Raw genomic sequence first — 20,772 nt, forward strand, 5'->3', positions numbered from 1 at the left:
GATGTCATGAGCTGTCCCCATCTCCTCCTGCCTGGCTGCAGACTCCCTCCCAATCTTTGCCTGCTCTTTCACCACTGAGCTGTCTGTCTGGTGCAAAGTTCAGTGAAGGACAGGGACATGTGAGTTGCATGAGTTGTAAAGAAGGGGGAAGGTGGGTACTGCTCAAAAACGTCAGATTTTGTAAAAGAGAAATATGCTGTAGGAATGGGGTTGAGAGGTGCAGCAGGCTCTGCTCTGAGGGGAGTGGGCTGACGTCTAGATTGCACACTCTGAAAGGGAAGAGGAGCTGGGCTGTGGATTAAACAGTTAACCAGGAAGYATAAGGAAAGACAGCAAGTGAGCTCAGAGGTCTCTCCTCTTAGTGAAGGGACCTCGACTACACAGGGATGTTTGCAGCCCTGACTCATTATTTTCTTTCAGGTCACAAGCAACACCTGAAAGCCATGTTAGTGCACAGTGTTGCCTGTCTAGGCAAAGGTCTGAAATACCCGAGTGCTGGTACAGGAGTTAGAGTGCAGCAATCTTCTGGAAGTGAGGCTTGGTTACACTGATCTTGGGATAAGAAGAAAACACCRCTTTCCTGTACTTTTTTTCAAGCAGCAATTGACAACTTGCTCTCCACGAGTGACTGAGCAACTCTGATGCCAAGGCTTCCCTGCTGTGCCTGGAAGGGCAAAGGTGGGAGGGCTGCTCTGTGCCTCTGGGGCTGCACACACAGCTGGGTGGCATCATGTCCTGCCATCACCACCTCCAAGGGTGGCACTCAAGCACCACCCGTTAGGAATTCCTGAAACAARGGATGGATGAACAAAGAAAGCCAAGTCATAGCACCTTAGGTTTCCTTAGAGCCTGCTCTTGCACCATCATACTCTCCCACACCCATTCTTCCGGGGACTGAAAATACTCTGCACTCACAGGAGCCAACTCCTTATGCCCAGGTCCTTCAAGAGAACCAACAGCTCTTCCTGAGAGAACACCCACTTACAGCAAGTTGTCACCTCTTCAAAGMACTTAGTGACATGCTCTGCACCAAGGAGGAGTTGTTAATGAATGCTGAATGGTAGTACTGAACAGAAATGCCTCCTTCAGGGGGTGTCTCATCCTCAACTGTGCTCTCTCTCACCGACATAAAAAAAACAAATTCAATCCTTCAATAATTTATTTCTTTATACCAGAGAAAGCTTTTCAATTATACATTTAAGTTTGTAACTTTCAACACAAGAGTAAATACATGTAAAAAAATCCTAGCTGTGCAAATTTCAAATTGCATTGTTTCAAATAATATAAATATTTTAATAAAAACATATGTTCACATTAAGGTTCACAAAATATATAAAATTTAACAAAAATAAGTAATGAGTTTTTTTTTTTCTTTTTAAAAGCTGGGGGTTTTAGTAACTAGGAAAAGATTCTATACTTGAGAAGCAAGTTAGAGGAATTATCACCAACAAAATCATAGCAGCAAAACAGATGCTGAAAACTTTAAAAGGTGTGGAAGGAGAAGAGAGAAGTAGGTACTAGGCACAGTGGTAAAGCTGAGGTTGCTAAAGACAGTATTGCAGATTGAGAAGTGGATGCATAAACTCCAGGAGTAAAATCTCAACCCTGAAGAATGCTGTTACTGAGCTCCAACCTGTYTGCATGATAACAGAATCACATTAAGGATGACAAAAAGTGTGACAGAAATGGGGAGGGAGGGTATAAACAGCACACACATACTCCTGACAGTTGCAATCCAAGAGAGAGAAGAGTCACTCCTGTTTCAGAACTGAAGACAAAGGGTTGTGGGGTTTTTCTTGTCCGTTGGAGGTAATTCCTTCCATACAAATAGGAAATGGCAGGATGCATTTTTCCCATCACATGCACTTGTTCTGTAACTTCTGTCTTTCCAGGTATCTTGGGATTTGGGAAAGGATCTAAATGCTGTTTAGGTTAAGCAAGTCAAAGGAGCAGACCAGTGCTAGTCTTGTTCCTGGCTGTGGTTTGCTGAATGCCCGTGGGAGCTCCCACCCAGGAAAGCTCTGTAAGAACAGCAAGGACATGGGCAACCCAAACCAAGTTTCTTCAGATGTCAACTGGAAGCTGAATCACTCTGTCCTGGGTAATCCCGTTCAGGAAGGACTTGCCCCTGACTGATGTATGCAAACATAAAAAGGTCCTGCACCTCTGACAGCAGACATGGCTCCGTGCCTGGGAGCRAGGGACGTATTGAGAAAGAGGCAAAACTGGGAAGTTCTTTGGATTCAAATGCTTCAGCTTCCTCCTGGGAAGTCCAAGAATTAAATATGGCATTGTAGGAGCTTAGTCATGAATGACAGCTCTGTGCAGAAGGCAACGTGACCTTCTCAGCAGTCCTTGTATGCAGTGTTTAGAGGAAGTAGAGATTTATTCCCATTCTTGGGAATAAACATGATCTGAGCAGACAGCTTATATTTCCCCCACCCTCCCACTCCCAGGACTGTTAAGTGTTTTGGACATAGCACCATTTCAGTGAAGGAAGCAGCTGGTATCGCTTTCTTGTTCCCCACTAGCCATAGATCTGTTTGAACTGGTAGCATTCATTGCAGTAGCCGTTGCACTTGGCATTGCCATAGTGATCACAGGCTGGGGCTCGGCAGCGTTGTTTGGGAGGCTCCTTTGCCGCCGGCTCCCTGGCACTCCCTGGCAGCGGGAGCTGACCGAGGCGCCGGCACTCCGGGCACAGGTCATCACTTCTGCAGGCCAGGTTGTTTCTACACGAAGCCACAGCACACTGTCTCTTCTGGGTACTCAGTGCTGGTCGCTGCACATCTCTGCGCTGCCCTGTTCTCTTGAAAAACATTAAAACATGTCAGTCACTGTGCTGGCAGCACAGATGGCTTTTCATTTACTTTCTACTCTGCTCGTGCTTTGTATAGGTAATCACATGGGCGGTGCTTGCAGGCACTTCTGCAACATGCAATACCAAGGGCCAAAGCTGAGTTTTACCAAAGAAAATCACAAATTCTGTCATTCCTTAGTAAWTTTTTTTAAATGATGTTTGGCAACCCTCAATTCTAAAATGACCAAAACAAACCAAATTTTAAAAAAACCCATCTGGAACAAAGACAAGGACAATCTGTAATGGACTCAAAAAAAAAAAATGCAGCTTGAAGTGAACTAAACCCCTTGATGCAGTTGTAAAGCTCTAAGGGTAAGAATGAAAATCYCTCTCCAATCTGAAAACCAACCCAGCAGTTGGTGCAATTGTTTCTGCTTAAATTGCTGGCAAAATCCCAGCTGAGGTAACACTGAGCATGGCCATGACAACCCTAAACTGAGAAGTACTTGTTAGAAGTGCTGCTCARTTGCAGCAGAAAAAAATCATGATATGCTGTATGCTTGTCCTTCCATGATACTTAGGATGCAGTCATTTGAGGTTTTCATAGTAGGCATCCCAAGTTGTCCACACAAGAGAAAAACATGCAGTGCTAAACAAGAAGATTTTGAGAAATTTATACTTACTTCTGGCTGTCTCACCAACTGTTCTTCTGTCCTTCTGGCTTCTTGGAATCGCTGGTTCTGGGCTATAATGAAGCAGTTCTGGCAGTATCCCTCGAGCATCGAGCTGCCCAGGGTGCCGCAGTCACGCCGCTGGCAGGACACGGCGTTATGGAAGCCGGCAGCAGAGCTCCCTGTCTGATCTGCTGCTGAAGACTTCCTCTGAGATCTCCTCTGCTGGCGTAGCAAAACACTGTCTGTAATGCAAAGCATGAACAGGAGGAGTTTGAATGTGCCCAATAGATCTGATGATGCAAAGTAATTATAAAAAGCCCCTCCAGCTTAAAAATCAGGATAAACTTAAAACCCTACTAGCCTCAAACATGGGGTTTTGACCATCCTGAGACCCCTCACTTGGTACATCTTACTTTATGTTACACAAATAAGGGTGCTAATGCAGCCTGATTTTCTTATCAGAAGTTGTTGAAATAGATGATTTGGGAAAAACTTGCCTTAAGTGGGAAACACAGATTCCACTGAAGTCAAGATGAATTTCACCTTTGACTTCATCATATCATCTGTGACCTACCCCTTTCAGCCTCCCCCATTTCAGTCACATTAGATAATCAAAGTACAGTGGTACAGAGCTTAATAGGAAAAAGTGCATTATGCTCTTTAGTCTCATGAAGCAATCTTATATATTCCACAATCAGAAGGAAAAAAAATTTCATTGTGAGCAATGCTGGAAAATAAGCTATTGCAAGCTGGCAGAGAAGTTCCCTAATCTGAACGCACGTGGAAAACTCCGTGTTGTGAAAGATGTCCCTGCCAATGGCAGGGGGGTTGAATTAAACCTTTAAAGATCCCTTCCAAACTAACCTATTCCATGTTTCTATATTTATATTGGCACACTTATCAGCAATAAAATAGTATGAAGAGATAAGTAATAATTCTGTCATACATAGGCCTTTCACCCTCTATACSTAAGGGCTCTTCACCTGTGAAACAGGGCAGTAGGATGAAAGACGAAGATTTTATGCTGTGATTTATTGCCTTTTTGAAGGTCAGTCTTTAAACACATGTACATACACACACATGGTATTACCAAGGAAGATTTCAAGGTGTTGTATAACAATGCACTCCAAAAAGTTACCTCTAAATACAAGGACATTACCTACAGTCACCTTCTACTGCTCTGTTTATCAAAACAACTAGTGGTTTCTCCAGAGCATTATACCTGTTACAYACAGAACAGATACAGATCTTCAAATTCTTCAAAGATTTTTAAATACCTTGCTAACATGACTGGTTTTCAGTACTATCCATACATTTACAGCATTACCCTCATTGACCCCTATAACTTGTCTAGCTGTGAAGAAAATTCATCCCAAACCACGATTGCAGTGGATGGTGGGGAGGTATCAAAACCCTTTTGAGTTAGTTTTGCTTCCATCAAAGTTGAAAGGAAGTTTTACAAGAGATTTTACAGATTTCCCACACTGCTGCYATGTGCCCCTATATAGGTATGCTGATTTTGGCTGAGGTAGAGTTGTTTTCTTGCCAGTGGCTGATATGAGGCTGTGTTTTGGATTTGTGCTGAACACAGGGTTGATAATATCGAGATGTTTTTGTTATTGCTGTGCAGCAAGTCAAGCTTTTTCTGCTTTTCATACTGCCCCGCTGGTGAGGAGGTTGGGGGTGCATGCGAGGCTGGGAGGAGACATAGCCTGAACACCTGCATGCCCATGGCAAACAGTAAATTAATTCCTTGTTCTGCTTTGCTTATGTGCATTTTTGCTTTTCCTATTAAACTCACTTTATCTTAACCCATGAGTTCTCAAGCTTTTACCCTTCATATTTGCTCCCCAATCCTGCTGGTGGCAGGCTGAGCGAGCAGCTGCATAGGGCTTGGCTGCTGGCTGGGGTTAAACCATGACTGGTACAATAACASACAGAAAACCACCTTCTCCTCACAGTTTTCATCACCTCTGCCCTTGTATCACCCAGCACACACAGAGCTTCACAGTTCAAGGAGGCTGGTCTACAGGGTGGTAGAGCACACTCCATCTCCACTTACCATGGTTTTCCCTGTACTCAAAGAAACACAGCGTGCAAAAGCCCTCATTTTGTGATGTCCCGAAAAACTTGCAACCAGGTTTCCTACAGAGSTTGCCTCCCCTGTTCTCCTCAGGAGGCAGTGCTGGTGGTGGGGGCTCTTTGCCATGGCTGCTGGGAGCCTGATGGCAGGAGTGCTGGTGCAGGATCTGCATGATCTGGGATGGGTCAGATGTTGATCTCTGATGGCAGGTGGGCAGGAAAGCGGGACTGCCATTTGGGGACTGCTCTGTAGACCTTTTGAAGCAAGTGCTGCATATGCCATTGAAAGTCCTTTTGGCCTTTTGACGGCACGTTTTGCAYGTGGCATAATCCAAGTGTCTCTGGTCATCCAAGTTGTTGCAAGGACCAAGCTGTCGGGCGTTGTAGCAGCGTTCACAGAGCCCRTTGTGCTGCACGTTCAATGTGAAGGGGCAGTCTGGGGTCCTGCACTTCATGGCCGTGGTTTCACTGTACAGGAAAAGGCTCGGAGCAGTCGGAGGTGCGGAGCGAGGCTCTGTTACAGGCCCTTGTGATGGCCATCCCCCAGGTTCACAAATATCCCCCCGGGAGGAGCCTGACCCGGCTGCCTTCAGCTTCTCAGGGGCTACCTTGGGGCTCTGCTTTCTTCCTTTGCTTCCTTGGGACCTCTGCTCAAAGCACTCGTGGCAGTAGGGCTGGGTGTTCACAGACATGTAGAAAGGGCAATTCGGMGTTTCACATTTCATCTGTAAGAGGGAGAGCTGCGAAAGTGACAGTTCCTGTCTGTTCCTGGAACACGTCTCTCTTCTAGCAGGTTCAGAGTTCTCCTGCCACTTCTTGTACTCATGCTGTACCAGCTGAAAGTAATCTTCCACGAGGTTTATTTCTTTGGGTAGGTTGCCTTCATCTAACCTGACAGCCAAAAAAGGAAGACTGCATTAGTGGTTGAAAACAGCAGAAGGTGGAGGTGGAGGCAAATACAAGCAATGTGGGAAGGAAATGAAAATTTAATGCACAATTATATAGCTCAGATAGAAGATCTGGGATGTTACACTGTTGCTCTAAATGGAAATAATTTTAAAAGCAGGTGTTCCATGATGGAGATTTTCAGATCCAAAGAAATAAATGTCCTGACACAAAGCTAAACAGAAGTATTCTTAAAAGGACTTGTTAGGTGAGGGTTTTCTGTCTAAGAGCTGTCTGCACAAAGAATATGGCTAATCTCTCAGAAGCGAGAAGTCCCCGAAATGGTGAATTTCTCTGAGAAGCAGTGCTCAGATAAGCAGAGATTAGAGTAGAAAACCCCTTTCTTCACCAGCCCACACTAAGAACAAGCCCTTCCTAGAGTGGGGTGGTTCTGCCCTGTTGGGACTGTATCTAGMAGTGGAATTCTTAAAAAAACTGTGGGGCTTCAGCATGACCTGTGCAATGCTAATATCCATCACACCATTCCTATTCTGCCTCCAGCTCCAGGAAAAACCCTACACTGGAGCTTCATCATGCCAGTTTGCAGGATGAAGAGCTTACAATACTGGTGTGAATACTCCACAACATTTCTAGGCAGTGGGACTAGGGAAGCTCAAGTGCTGCCCTTTACGTGTGCATACATCCTTCGGGTAGAAGGACTTCAGTTTTCAAGGCCCCTACACCAGAACTAGCATAAAGATACCTTTCCATGTGGTAGTGGAAGCAAACACAGAGGATACAGGGAGTTACCTCCCATCCACACTTGTGAGGGGACTGGCTGGACATCACTGCCAGTGTCCCCTGAATATGCGAAGCTGATGGATCCTGCCAGCTGCTCCCTGCCTGTTACCGATGCTCAACCATCAGGGGGATGAGCACGCACGTCGGTTCCTCCACTGGCCACAGCTTCCTGCTGGCTGCCCCATGGGACAGCCMAGGATGTCGAGGCATCTATGCTAAGAACATTCTGCCAAGGACTTSCCCTGGGGCAGCCAAATTACACCAGCTGCCCATTATGCAACGTGCCCTTACACAAAGCACAAGAGCTTAGGCTAACTAGTTCCTGCATTTAACTACTTCTCAGCCACCCTCCTGTGTAATCCAAAGTCAGTGAAACTGATCAAATGGATTTTTTCTTCTAAAATGCTAGTTTCAGTTTGCTAAGTCTTAGCACATTTTTGCSTTTATATTTCAGACTGGCCTCAGCTCATACTACTTCAAAACATGTCAACAGTAATGCCAATGTTTCATATTTCAGTTAGTAAACACATGGGCCRACTAGGAAGGAAGGAAAGACCAAAGGAACACCTGGGGGTGCCCAGCTTATCCCACCTCTGTAAACAAGGTAACTTTGAGGAAACAGGAATGACACTCACTTTGCAGCATTAATTAGATGAGTTGTACCATGATCCCAGCCTTGTACTGGAATTTCCATCACTATCAAGTAGTCTTTTAGCAGCTGCTCTTTCTCCCTCTCTTCTGCATCGGTCAGAAAGTGCACACTCAAATCCTCAAATCTGCCTTGTTCACTGGTGACCAGAGGGACAGCCCGGATTTCTGTGGGGAAACAAGATGAATTAACACAAACACACACAACAAGTTAGGAGTAACTATAAAATGCAACACATGGAAATATCACCACTAAATTTTTGAGAGAGAGAATAGCTGGCCAGAGCAATCAGTTTCTACCTGAGGGAGATTGCAGATACACCTGCATCACAAACTTAGTTCCATCCCACAGCAGTTTTAATGTCCCCATAGCAATTATATTCTTCATGTGACCAGCATTGTAGGTCTTTGTTATGCCTTTCCATGGGATGATGCTGTAACCTGAACCTAAAGAACTGCAATCCACCCAAAAGAGATGCTTTAAAACTGGTAAAGCATAAATTTCATTATTCCTGCCAGGCAGTGGTACCCTGCTATGAGATTGCCTCCTTCAAAGCTTCTTCTCTTATGTGGTGTGGAACGGAGGCCAGAACACCATAAAGCAGAAGCCCACCCTTTGACTAATTCCAGCCCACAAGGAGGTGAGTTGCACTCTACATTCAACCAACATCCTGAAGGTAACCATYAGTTTCTATTCAGATTCACAGACAAAGCTGTTTCTGCTTGTGTTTTAAGAACATATTTCAAAGGAAACTTCTACATTTATTTAACTTCAAAAATGCAAATCTAAACCAGATTATATTCTAAATGCTTTATCAGCACAATGTCTTTGAAGAAGAAACATAAATACCAAATAAGGTACTTGAAAAATACCTGGCCCGCTGTCCTTCAGAGTCACCAGTGGTGTGAAATGCATATTGTCATAGCCAAGTACAATTGGGTATCTGTAGCATTCTTCAGCTGGCCACAGGAGAGGCAAATAAACACCACCAACATTCAGAGGAGAAAAACTGGAGCCTGACTCTAAACTTCTAACTACTTTATCTGCATAAAGAAAAAAAAAGAAAACACAAGTAAGTATGTGCTACAGGCAAGAAAAAAATATATCCCAGGTGACTTAGAATAATTGYTGAAAATACCCTGTTCTGAAATGCACCTTCCTGAAAACAACAGTTGATTGAGATTACTAACACGGCACAGAGTAACACAGTGAGATGACTGGCCAGGCAACTCACCTGCAAGGACAATGACTGGCCTCCTGAGGATGTTAGCGAGGACAAAGATGTGGATTTCTTCCAGTGCATTATAGGGAAGCCTGTTTCGAGCCCCAGATATTTCCGGGGAGGTCATTTCRATGAGGTATTCCCACTCTTCCTCCCAGTTCTGAGAAAAGAAACAGCTGTCACCAACAGTTCAAAGACACGGAGGTYGGGAATCAGCTGCAGCACAGCAATGCTCAAACAATCACATTTTCACATTTCCTCCAAAGGAAGACTATTTCTGGTCTCCATTAATGATGGAATCCATGAAGCCAAAAAGCAAACAGAACCAGCACGGCAATGCTGGCAAGTGCCCAGAAAACAGCACCATTACCTCAGGCTGCCTTACCCGGGTGTCATAATGGAGTCCTGTTTCTACAAACTCCTGGGATTTAACAGCCTCCCGCTGCCAGCGCAGCTTGAAGTTCCGTGTGTCAATCTCCCTGAGAGCACTGAACAATGTTTTTCTTAAGATGAGGTCGATATCTTCAATACCCCACATGTACTGCGATGCAGCATGCAGAAGGCAATTCCCATCACCTGGAAAAAAAGAAAGAGTGCATTATTTTCAAATGGCTGCTTAAACAAAACCCCACAAGTCAGTGGGATGAAGAATTACACTGCACATATACATACTCCCTGCGCACTTCTCTCTAAGCCTCAGACAGAAGGGCTGTAAGAAGGGAGACCAGAGATATGGTCTCTTCTCAGAGATAGAAAGAAAAAAGTCCCCTCCCTACCTGTTTTTRTCCCTGTACCAGTCACAGTTAAGCTGTCATTCAGTAGTGCCCCTTACCTATCTTCCTTAACTTTGACTGATATCACAAACTAAATTTTGGGGTCAACTACAAATGTTAAACACAGTTGATAGTTTTTTTTAAACACAACAAAGTCATCTTAAAATTACAAAACAAGATGTGAATCCCCCTCATCGGTGTTTATACAAATATACACCCAATGGCACAGGGTTGAGATAATGGAAAGCACTAAGCAAATATTATAGTAACACCAAGCCTCACATCCCCTGATGAGCACTGCTTGGCACTTGGCTGTGCTTGATGGAGGAAYTGTAATTAAAAAACAGAGACAGAAAGGGAAGGGCAGGTGATTTTATTGCAAAGCAATCATAAGAACACCTTTTGCCTTCCTCTCAGAAGTGATGGCGTGTTGGGTTTTTACAAATATATTATTTAGAGAGTTGGTTATTTTAGACACAAAATTAGAACTAAAAAAAAAAGAGAAACAATGATTTGATTTTCATTTAGACAATCTCCTTGCACTGAAAAAGTCATCTTTACAGGTAGGAAGGAAAGTGATGCTCTGCAATTTCAGAGGGGAAACTGAGAATCAGAGGAGATAACAAATTTAATTAAAAGTTGTGACAAACTATGTCTATGGCTGGGTTTCAAATTTTATCTCTAGCCATCTTCTTCAAAGGGCGATGTCTCCCCTGAAAGGGAGACATCAAGAATCATTACTGTCACATCCTCAGATGCAAAAGTAGATCTGATATTTACTACAGTGGTAAAAAGATTCACCCCACGCTAAGAAACCACAGAAATTTTCTTGGAATAGAAGACATCGACCCAGGTAAAGCTAATAGATTTTTGTCACGTGAAAAAAACCCCAACAAACGCACCCAAAAAACTTCCACAAAAGAATTAAACCCAGTTTGCCACACACATGTGGCATTTTTGAACACTTTTGCTACTTATTCTTTCAAATTGCAGAGAATAGCCTACAACAGACTCCAGTTCTTGAATAAGATATAATTTGAGATCTACTCAATCCCTCGTAAATTGTTATGGGATYGGCGCATATCAGGCTCCTGAAACTGCCTTCTGGTTTCTGAATGTTGTTTTGCAAAGCTTACTTCAAGTCTGCAGGCTGCTCACTTGAGCTCAAAAATCAGGGAACAACAAAGAAGACAGAAAAACTGACTGGGTTTCCTTCTGACAAGAAAGATGACATATTAATCCCATTAAAATTTTCCCTTCGCAAAATCTAGAGCAAAGATAAGATTAAATTTTTTCTCTCTTTGCGAGCTCACTTTCGGTTCTTTATTGAGAAGCACTGCCCAAAATTCCTTACACAGCACTTGGAATTCCCCCACACCGTCTGACTAGTAATTGAGCAACAGTTGTACTTTTTGTTCTGTGGCGTGCAGTGAAGCCTCCCTCGGACTTTCCCAGGGGGTGTGGCTGAGCGAGCTGGAATGAATGCCAATTCATTATACAAGTGAAATCGCTACAGCCAATAGATTCTGGAATTTTTAAATTWAAAAAAAAAAAAAAGAAAAACCCAAAGAGTTTCGTTTTTATACCTCCTACCGCTTTCCTTCTATCCTTCATTCAGATGTCTGCAAAGAAATATGTGGTGATTCAAAACACTTTTTTTAAAATTAAGAAAACCCCACCACTCCACAGATTCACAAACATAATTGGTTAAATATACATCATAAGATCCTGTAGGAGATATTTTCTGTTTTCAACAATTACAACCTTAATCAGAGAAAAACCCAGAATTTTCTGAAGAAAGCCCCACTGTTGACTGAAAGAACTGACATATTTCTCCCACTCTACAGGTTAAGCAGTTAAATGCTTAAAACTTTTCTTTCATGCCACATGGGAGAAAAAAAAAGTTATTTTCTGGGATAATACAGGCCTTCACCAGGGTTCTGCACTTCTTTCAGAGATCCTCTCCTACTATCCAATCTACCTTCTTTCTCTYGCAAAGGTCCTTCAACACAACTACTTTGCATAAACCACAGCTTTCCAAAGCCACTCCTTCTACTCATGCACTTAATGACCCTGAAGCACTGAACTGAAGCCAAGTTATTCGTCTGCAAAGTGTATGGGGAGACCACAAACCGAGTCCTTGCTTCGCCTTCCCTCAACCTCAGCATCTCCCATACTGGTACCCCTGTTCATGGGTGGGATCCAAGTCGACACTGCTGCCWTGTGTAACACTGGCTGATGGTCATGAGACAGAGGTCAGTGTTATTGAGCATAATGTGGTCACCAGCAAGGGGTCTGTCCGGGCAGCGCTAACACCTGCAGGATTCACATTAACAGGAGATGGGGGATTCTGAAACTGTTACTCTTTGCCCTGGGCAAAAACTGTCCACATTGTCCATTCTCCTGGAAAATCTGTYAGAGTAAAGTTTTGAAGATGCAACACTTGGGCTGATGTTACCTTCCCACTACCTGCAAGGCCCTGCCTGCCCTAGCTGTAACTCCGGTCATTCCAAAGTTCAAGATTCCACGACTTCTGCGCGCAACCCTAATTGCAGTCATGAGAATTTTACACCAGTGCAGAGGCAGCCCACAAAAGCCAAAAGCCCACCAGAAGGTCAATGCCTCTGCAACAGTTACAGACACCACATCAGGATCAGGCTTCAGATTGGGGCAGTGACATTATCTCAGTGGGTCTATTTTTACAGCTTCTGTACAACATCAGACTGAGAACTTGGAAAAGGAAGAATGTGCACTAGGAAGATAAGGGCAATATGTACATATGCAGATATGAAAAGAAGCAACTACAGAATACAACATGGACCTCAGCAAGGCTGCAGGTCTACCACACCCAGTTTTTCTATAACTGAGCAAAAAGTATTTTCCATCTTCTTGAAGTCCTCACTGTCCCAGTCTATTCTTCCTACTTAGGGGTAACCTACGCTGTAAGGAATCCTGAGTCCAAGGAAGCRGCTGCATGACCATAAGTCATAGCCATTACCGAATCTTTCCTCCACTGAACGTGAAATGCCCATGACTCTTACAATCATGTGCCAAGGTTTCCTGCTCAAGACTGTGGACAAACGTAACCTGCTCAGGAAGTCTTGGCACTGCTGCTGTGCCCTTTCATTTGCRGCAGTTGATGCAATACACACACAAAGTAACCCAAAAGCCAAGTCCTGAAACCAGCACTGACTGTTGAAAGAAACGGGCACTGCAAACTTTGTGTTGCACAGAGATGGGTGTCAGTCACGCACATGGGAGTCACTGGCAGGCCCTGAGGGAAGCCRAGAACTGGCAAAGCCCAGCAGGTAGCTGAGGATGAGGGAGCAGCCCCGGTGAGGGGTGCTGACCCCAGGGACAGCAGTGCCACCTTCCCAGAGACTCCTTGTTCTGCGGGCTGCTGACATCACTGCTGTTAAAGCTGGATCAGCCAGCAAACCTTGCCTGCCAGCTACAACAGCACGGCTCAGTGGAAGGATATCAGCTTCTGCTAAATATACATGGGAATGCATCCCTGTCACTCAAAGCATCTGAAGTCTCCTCCTGCCTGGCATTAAAGGATGTTTGGCACTTCCGATGAGGCAGCTGACAGRCAGCAGCCAGATTCATGGGAAGGTGATGGGTTCCAAATCAAGTTTCCCTGCCTTGCTCTTGACTCTGAAGCACCAGGTTACTGACATTATGAAAACACCTGTGAAATTTCCACAATATTCACAACACTGTGGTATGGGTAGGGGTCTGCTACAGCCTCAGGACAGTACGTCATGTGGAAAGAATTTTAATTTACAAAACCGAGATTAAAAGGCAGCACATTTTTAAAACCATGTGCTTCTGTTTCAGTAATGTGAACTCATGCTATTAATAAAGATGCTACATTCATGTGACCCGTTTTACTGYAAGCTCAAAGACCTGCTTGTAACTCACCGTTAGTCTTCAAAGGAACAAGTCTCCGAACTTCCCTGCACCAGTTGAGCTTCCTCTGGCGCTCCAGTGAAGTCTGGGTAGCCTGGTCAGTCAGGGACTTCTGAAGCGTTTCCCGAAACTGGGGACAAAACTGGCACATTCTGAACATTTCTATGGTGTATCTGTGCATAGTCCTGAAGTGGTGAATTATTCCACCGGGAGGTCTGACTAGATCCTCAGGTGTCCTCTCTCTAATTTTCATAGCCTTCAGCATATTGCTCTGATACAAAGCTTGAGGAAGGATGTGTTGGCCAGCCATGTTTCTGGAAGACATCTGAAATGAAAAAGGATCCTCTTATTAACATGTTATTGTTCTTCTGTCACAGTGCTATTATTACTTCTGCAGAGACCGAGAAGGCACTTTCAGGGGCGCRATTCTGGACACAGTTTGCCTAAAACATGCACAGAATGGATGCAGTCCAGCTGAGTCTTTCATAGATTATGTTTTTTTAAAGCTCATATTAACTAACTATTCTGCATTACTCACATACAGACACTGACCAGTTTATTCCACCCATTTACTGGTATAATTTAGTGTGATACCAAAGAGGATTTATTCATAACTAAGGAAATTGCATCATTGTTCAAAAAAAGCACTTAAATCAAAGTAAGGATAAGAAGAGGCAAGATTAAGGGAAGGGAAAATTATCCTGGAAACTCAACTAATTGATAATTGCACAGTGTAATCTCACATGTACTTGTTGAATTTCAGCACATTTCAAGCTCTTGTTTTTATTACATGCCAAAAGAAGCAGATAATGACCATTTCAGATTTCCACAGCCCATATATTCTAAGAAGTGATGGTCAGTAGAGTAGAGAAAGAGCCCAGAGAATTGCAAGCTGTGCTAGTATTAGTCCCATACTTACAGATATGGTAGATGAGAAATTTGCCACTTGAGGACAGACTTACATTACTTTCCTTGAGGCTCTTTATATTTTGTGAGTGGTAGAGCTACTGCACAGAGGTGCTTGTGTGGGGGTGCAGACAGCAATGCCACTATTACTCAGTGGTAAGTCAACAGAGCTGAAAAAACATTTCCATTGGGCTCAAAACCCCCAATATTTTTCCACAGTAGGACATGTAATATTTACTGCCCTGCATCCCTTTCTTTAGTAACTCTGGCCTCATGGGATTCAGCAGGAAGAACAAAAAAAAAGAAAACCATAACCTCAAACCGTCTATACTCTTTGAAATACTTTTTCAGAAGTCACTAACTTTGTGGCTAGAGCCAAATATAGGGACTACATCCCTCAGAGCTCCCATGCACTACAGTAAGAACAACAATAACCTGGTTTTACATGGAGAGGCTGTCCACATGCTGTCCACATACATTCGTGCTTTAGTTAAAAACAAAGCAAAATTGGTATCAAGACAAATAAAAGTATGCATGCCTAACATATTTAGAGTACAGCTAGCCACATTAGGAGAATCCACCGCTGTGATTATAAACCTAGGGACAAGTATCAAGCCATGCTTGTGCATACCAGTCTCTCYCTCAAGTACAGGGAGACAAGAAGCAACTAAAAATTGCTAATGCAACTGTTAGCAAGTTTTCTTATGGAGATGGGAATCAGGAGGGCCAGAAAGAGGAAGAAGAACTCCAGTCTGACACACTGACTGGGATAGCATTCCTAGGTCTGTGGAGGCAAAAGACCCTTCTTGCACAGAAGGACTTCAGCACCTCCTTCACCACAGGGAAACAGTTGCTCTCTCTTCTTCACCCAGACACTTCCATTGGCAACATCCACCTCCAAATGCCCAGCCAATGCTTTGGAAAAGACCCTCTCACAGTAAGAGGGGACCACAAACTCCCAGTGCCAAGAGCTGACTTCTATAACCCCTCTGAGAAACAGGTGATGGAGAGATACAGTGGACATCCCGAGAAGCCCTAAACAGAGGCAGATGAAACAGGCGATGCTACAAAGTCCTACTTTAGGGCAATGTCATTCACACCCTCTAAGAGCACTAGGGAGCATGCTCAGAGCTGTCACATCTTGCAACACATGGAAAAGCTTTCCTTTAGGTRATAAAGATGATAATAAATATTGTTCTCCCACTAGCATACAGCCTTAAAATGGATATAACACATATTCTCATCCACTCCTCCCACCAATATAGTTTTACACATGCTATTTATGTAACCCTGTATTTAAATGATGATTTCATGATACTAAAAAGGAATACAAACAACCTCTTACTAATCTGTACGATAAGCACAGCTCTACTTTGCTCTGAGATGACCAAAATACCGAAATCCTTACTTCTGTTAGTAGAACCGTTGAGTCAATGGGATTTTTTTGCAAAAATAAAGACTAATCACATGACTAAGAACTACCGGCAGGGACTCTTGAAGTGGTTATTTCCAGCTTTAGGTAACAAAAAGTACTGAGTTAACAGAAGCACTCACTACATTATTTGATACTGTGTTCGACAGGCATATTTTCCTCTCCACACGTGGAAATTACTGCCTATGCWATTTACGATCATAAATGTCAATTAAGGCAAAAGCCATGCAGCCCTTATTTTCAAAATCAATGTGATGAAACAAACAGAATCAACAGTCACCTAAGCTGCAGATTTAAGAGTTAGARAACCGAGCTACAGTTATATTAGTTTATAGTCGAATATATTACGCTACTTTAACCTTCTGACAAGTAATGACTAGGAATTCCCAGAAAGAAATATCTGTAAACAATAATTAGAGAGAACATCCTTTCCAAACGTACTGAGGATGTTGGGCTCGGGAAAACTGAATCTTGTTCTGGGATCTGCCAACGGTTTCATAAAGTTATTTTAATTTTCTGTCCTYTATCTGAAAAACGGCAATTAACAAACTTCTCCGTAAACTGCTAAAACTTCAAAAATAAACATGCTTAATACATCTTCCAGCCCCTGCGGATTTCTCTGCCTGGGTCTTTGCTCGGTACAAAACCAAAACACAGTACTACTGTGCAGCAAATCAGAAGATGAGGACCGAGGCTCTTTAAATACCACAGGACTGGTTTACACACAGTAAGCGTTCCGCGTTCTTAGTTTCCTGACCTATGGCTCTGCTGGAGGCTGGGTATGCGGGGCGGCAAGCACATAACACGGCCCGCCAGCCTCCCCGGAGAAGGAGCCCGCAGCTCCGGGGCGGATCTTCCCGCGGCAGCTCGCAGCAAACCCGGCCACACCGCGCCCCCTGCGCCGCCGTGCGAGCCCTGGCCCCGCCGAGCCCCGCCGGGCCGGGCCCGAGCCGCAGCCGCAGCCGGAGCCGGAGCCGGAGCCGGAGCCGGAGCCGAGCCGGAGCCGGCAGCAGCGGGCACAGCGTCCCCGCCCGGCCGGGAGCCGGCACACGGGGTACGGCCGGGCCAGACCCGCCTGGTCCCCCGAGGCGCCCTCCTGCGAGAGAGCTCGGGGCTCCGCCGTGCCCTGCCCAGAGCGGCGCTCACCTCTCTCTCCGCGGCGGGCTCCTCCTCCGCCCGATCGTGCCGTGACTCCTGCTCAGCAGCGAGGCTGGGGCGATGGGACGCGGCCGCGCTCGGGATCCATCAACCCTCACCGCGCCGTGGCTCCTTCCTCCCCTTCTCTCCACCCTTTCCCCGCCGGAGCTGCTGCTCTTGCTGCTGCTGCTGCTGCCGTCGCTGCGGAATGAAGGGCTGAGCCCAGCCTCTTGTTTTTTTTTCCCCTTTCTGTTTAAGCGCCCGGGTGCAAAAAAAAAAAAAAAAAAAAAAAAAAAAGGAGAGATTGAAAACACAACAGAAAAACCCCCAGCGGGGATTTCCACCGGCAGCGGCGCAGGGACTTTCCGGCGTGTGACAACCGCCGCGGCCCTGCCGCCACCAGGGGGCGCCGCCCCGCCCGCCGTGACTCACCCGCGGGATTTTCGGGAGCCGGGATGTCATTKCTTCCTTCCTTATGGCTTTCCTCCCGGCCGGGGGGTTGCCCATCCCGTCCCGCTCGCGGGCCGGCCCRGTGCCGAGTCGCTGGGTCCGGAACGGCTCTGTGTCCCTGCGGGAGCGGCGCCCGGCCGTGCCCCGCACCCTCTGAACGCCGGCAGTCAGAGGCGCCTGCCCTTTCCCTCGTCCTCACCCACTCGGGCACGCGTGGCAAGCGCCTGCCCGTGCCTACAGGTCTTGGGCTATGCCCACAGCCCTGCCCGATAACCCCAGCGGGACAAGAAAGGAGCCTGTCCCATGGAAAGTATTCCTCTTACAGTTTTCGGACCCAAGCAAGTATTTATTATTTACATTTAGCTTATATGTTCTCCACAATTTTGGTTCTGCATTGTAAGTAACCACAAGTGACTAAGTTTCTTTAATTAGAGGTTAGGCTGATACATAATCCCATAAATCCCAATATGCTGCCATTTTCTGCGGATGTTAATGCGCTTTAATCCAGCCCTGCTTGAGGTAAGATTATTGCAGGTAAGGGGCAGAACCTTGGGCTAAAACTATCAAGTCAGAGAGACCTTAGTGTCTGAATATATTTGTTGACTGCAATAATATATTGTTGACTGCAACTAGCAGTTTGTAGGAATCWTTACATTTAATTATTGTAAACAGTTCACACCTTTAAATAATGTTCTAATATCTGTGCAGTGAAAAAACCCTCACTGAATAAAAACCTGATATGTAAGGCCTGTTAATATGATTTATGGATGGGGTTTATGCTAGAAAAGGCGCAGTTTCTTGCTCAATAGCCTTATGATCTGAAGACACACAGAAATGAAATCAAGTTCAACAAAGTTTCTTGCAGTATCTCACAGATGATGAACTCCTGCCTGTTCCCGAGCATCCATCACTCCCACTGACTGAATGTGGGGCCAGGGTTGCTCCACACCTTGAAATCAGGTTTTAAATATTAGCTCCTTCAGACAACAGGTGGATTTTGGAAGAGTTCAGCCTTGGAACTCCTTCACCTCACCTCCAGCAGCAGCAGCTGGCTSAGCTCATGCACTCGTGTCACACAACAGGGTTATGTGGCAACATGACCTTTCCCAGGGTTTACAGGCCTGTGCTGGCTCGGTGCAACCAGTCATCCTTCTTCACTGCCTGTGTTCAAAAAGAATTCAGGGATATGGCTAGAAARATAATAATCCCTTCGAATTTGGTTTTCTCCTCTCCTTGGAGAGTTTTCTTTTACGATTTTTGTGGGTGTGTACAAGCTGACTTGTACCTRCCTCGTGTATGAAAATGCAGATTASTTTAACAGATTAACAAGTGGTCCTAGCCCCTTCTGGTTTTAACTTACAAGAAGAAGGAAAAGAWAAGAAGTGTGAATGAGGAGACTAAAAGTTATGCAGGTATTAGCTGTGAGCCCATGACAGAGATGCTGAGACTCAGAAAGACCTGAAAAGGAAACATCTTATTTTTGTTTTTTAAGTGGCAAGGATGTCTGAATATTAATAATTACTGTTTACACCTTGATGAACTGAAAGCTGACTGCACATTGCTACAGCTGATGTTTATCAAACAGGTCTGAGCAGGATGGCAGGAATTCATTTGATCTGAGTTTGCACAGTACAGATTACATTCTGTCTTGTCAACCATAACTTCTAGGCAATATGGGAAAAAGTTAAAAACACTACCAACATCAATAATTATAGAATGCGTGAACATATATTCCTCTTTTTTGAACGACTCCATTTTTTAGAAGTTACACCACATAGTTTATCTCATCATTTATGGTATGATGCTTACATTTCATGACATATAAACATATATACACATGTATAAAGTCAAGGAAAATTTTCTTCTTTGAAGTGTATGTGTAAATACTGTCACACACACACACATAAATAGATACACATACACGTATTTTTAGGTATGTATGCATATCTATGTCTCTTGAGGGAAGGGGGAAGTTCTTGGCATTAAGGACAAGATAAGAAATACTTTAAATTTCAGCTATCTACATTCTGATTAAGCATAAGGCTGAAAAAGTCCACCCTTATAAGTGGTAGTGTTTACATAACCCTGTAAGAAGCTGTCTAGGGGAACTGAAAAATACCCATTTTTTGAGAAAATTTAAGTAATCCATTTCAGTTTCATGCACATCAGCGATTAACAATTCTTTATTATACTTGTGAAGAAGATGAAATCTCTCAAGGTCCCTTTCAGCTCTGTATGTCTAAATTATTTCAGATATTTTGGTTCTTTTTATTGTTCAGGAAGGAGTAGCTCATGCTCACTAAATTAAACCAAGACCTCAGAGTGTTCAGAACACCACCACCAGGTGTTTCAGAGGTTACATTAGGAAAGACTCATTGTTAAGACAGTACTCATCCAATATTCAATGCTAGCATGATGACTATAATAATATTTATGGATAGTAACATTCAATCATTTGCCATGTCTTTTCATACCAGACAATTCTGTAAAAGGTGTGATTCATCTAGGAGGGAGGAAAAGGATCATAAAAGGGAAATCCCTTTTAATGCAATAGCGGTGCTTGAGGTCATGTTTAAGTTCAGCATTTCTGTCTTCCAGGAGCTCTTCCGTTGCTTCTTTTTCTGGTGGAGAAGTGATAAGAGCTTGTCAGTGCAGAAGAAAAGTGGTGATGGGGGGGAATCCCCTAAACATCTATCAGACAGAAAGATGGTGCTTATTACTGAATCAAGAAATGATGGTAAAAAGAAAAAAAAAGGTACCCAAATCATCTCTGCCACTTAGATAGCAAGAGCTGAACTGCTTGTGTGATTTTTTCCATTATACTCATCTGAATACGGTAAAAGAARCTACAGATTCCCAAGGAGACTTTTACCAGGGTATTCTGGCAAGTGACTGTACTGGAAGTACAAGGATTCTTATTTATGGCCCTGGGCCAAGGCTTCCTCTGCTTTTGTCTGCTTGGGGTGATTGGGGTTTTTTTTGTTTTGTTTTTTTTTTTTTTTTTTTTTTTTTTTTTTTTTTTTTTTTTTTTTTTTTTTTTTTTTTTTTT

The 20,772-nt window shown here is 44.1% G+C and overlaps 1 protein-coding gene across 1 annotated transcript; it reads right to left on the reverse strand.

The window, feature by feature from the left end:
* Positions 1-1,195: 1,195 nt before the first annotated feature.
* Positions 1,196-17,540, reverse strand: TNFAIP3 (TNF alpha induced protein 3). Its single transcript, XM_057370922.1, has 9 exons — positions 17,283-17,540; positions 13,811-14,123; positions 9,499-9,689; positions 9,126-9,273; positions 8,764-8,934; positions 7,878-8,058; positions 5,537-6,447; positions 3,484-3,716; positions 1,196-2,809 (listed from the first exon to the last, which is right to left on the reverse strand). Exons 2-9 carry the CDS (start codon positions 14,121-14,123, stop codon positions 2,528-2,530), a joined length of 2,430 nt encoding a protein of 809 aa, XP_057226905.1. The 5' UTR covers positions 17,283-17,540; the 3' UTR covers positions 1,196-2,527.
* Positions 17,541-20,772: the final 3,232 nt, after the last annotated feature.

The sequence above is a fragment of the Malurus melanocephalus genome, unplaced genomic scaffold, assembly GCF_030028575.1.
Source record: "Malurus melanocephalus ecotype Western Australia unplaced genomic scaffold, MMel_1.1 scaffold_136, whole genome shotgun sequence".
Taxonomy (NCBI): domain Eukaryota; kingdom Metazoa; phylum Chordata; class Aves; order Passeriformes; family Maluridae; genus Malurus; species Malurus melanocephalus.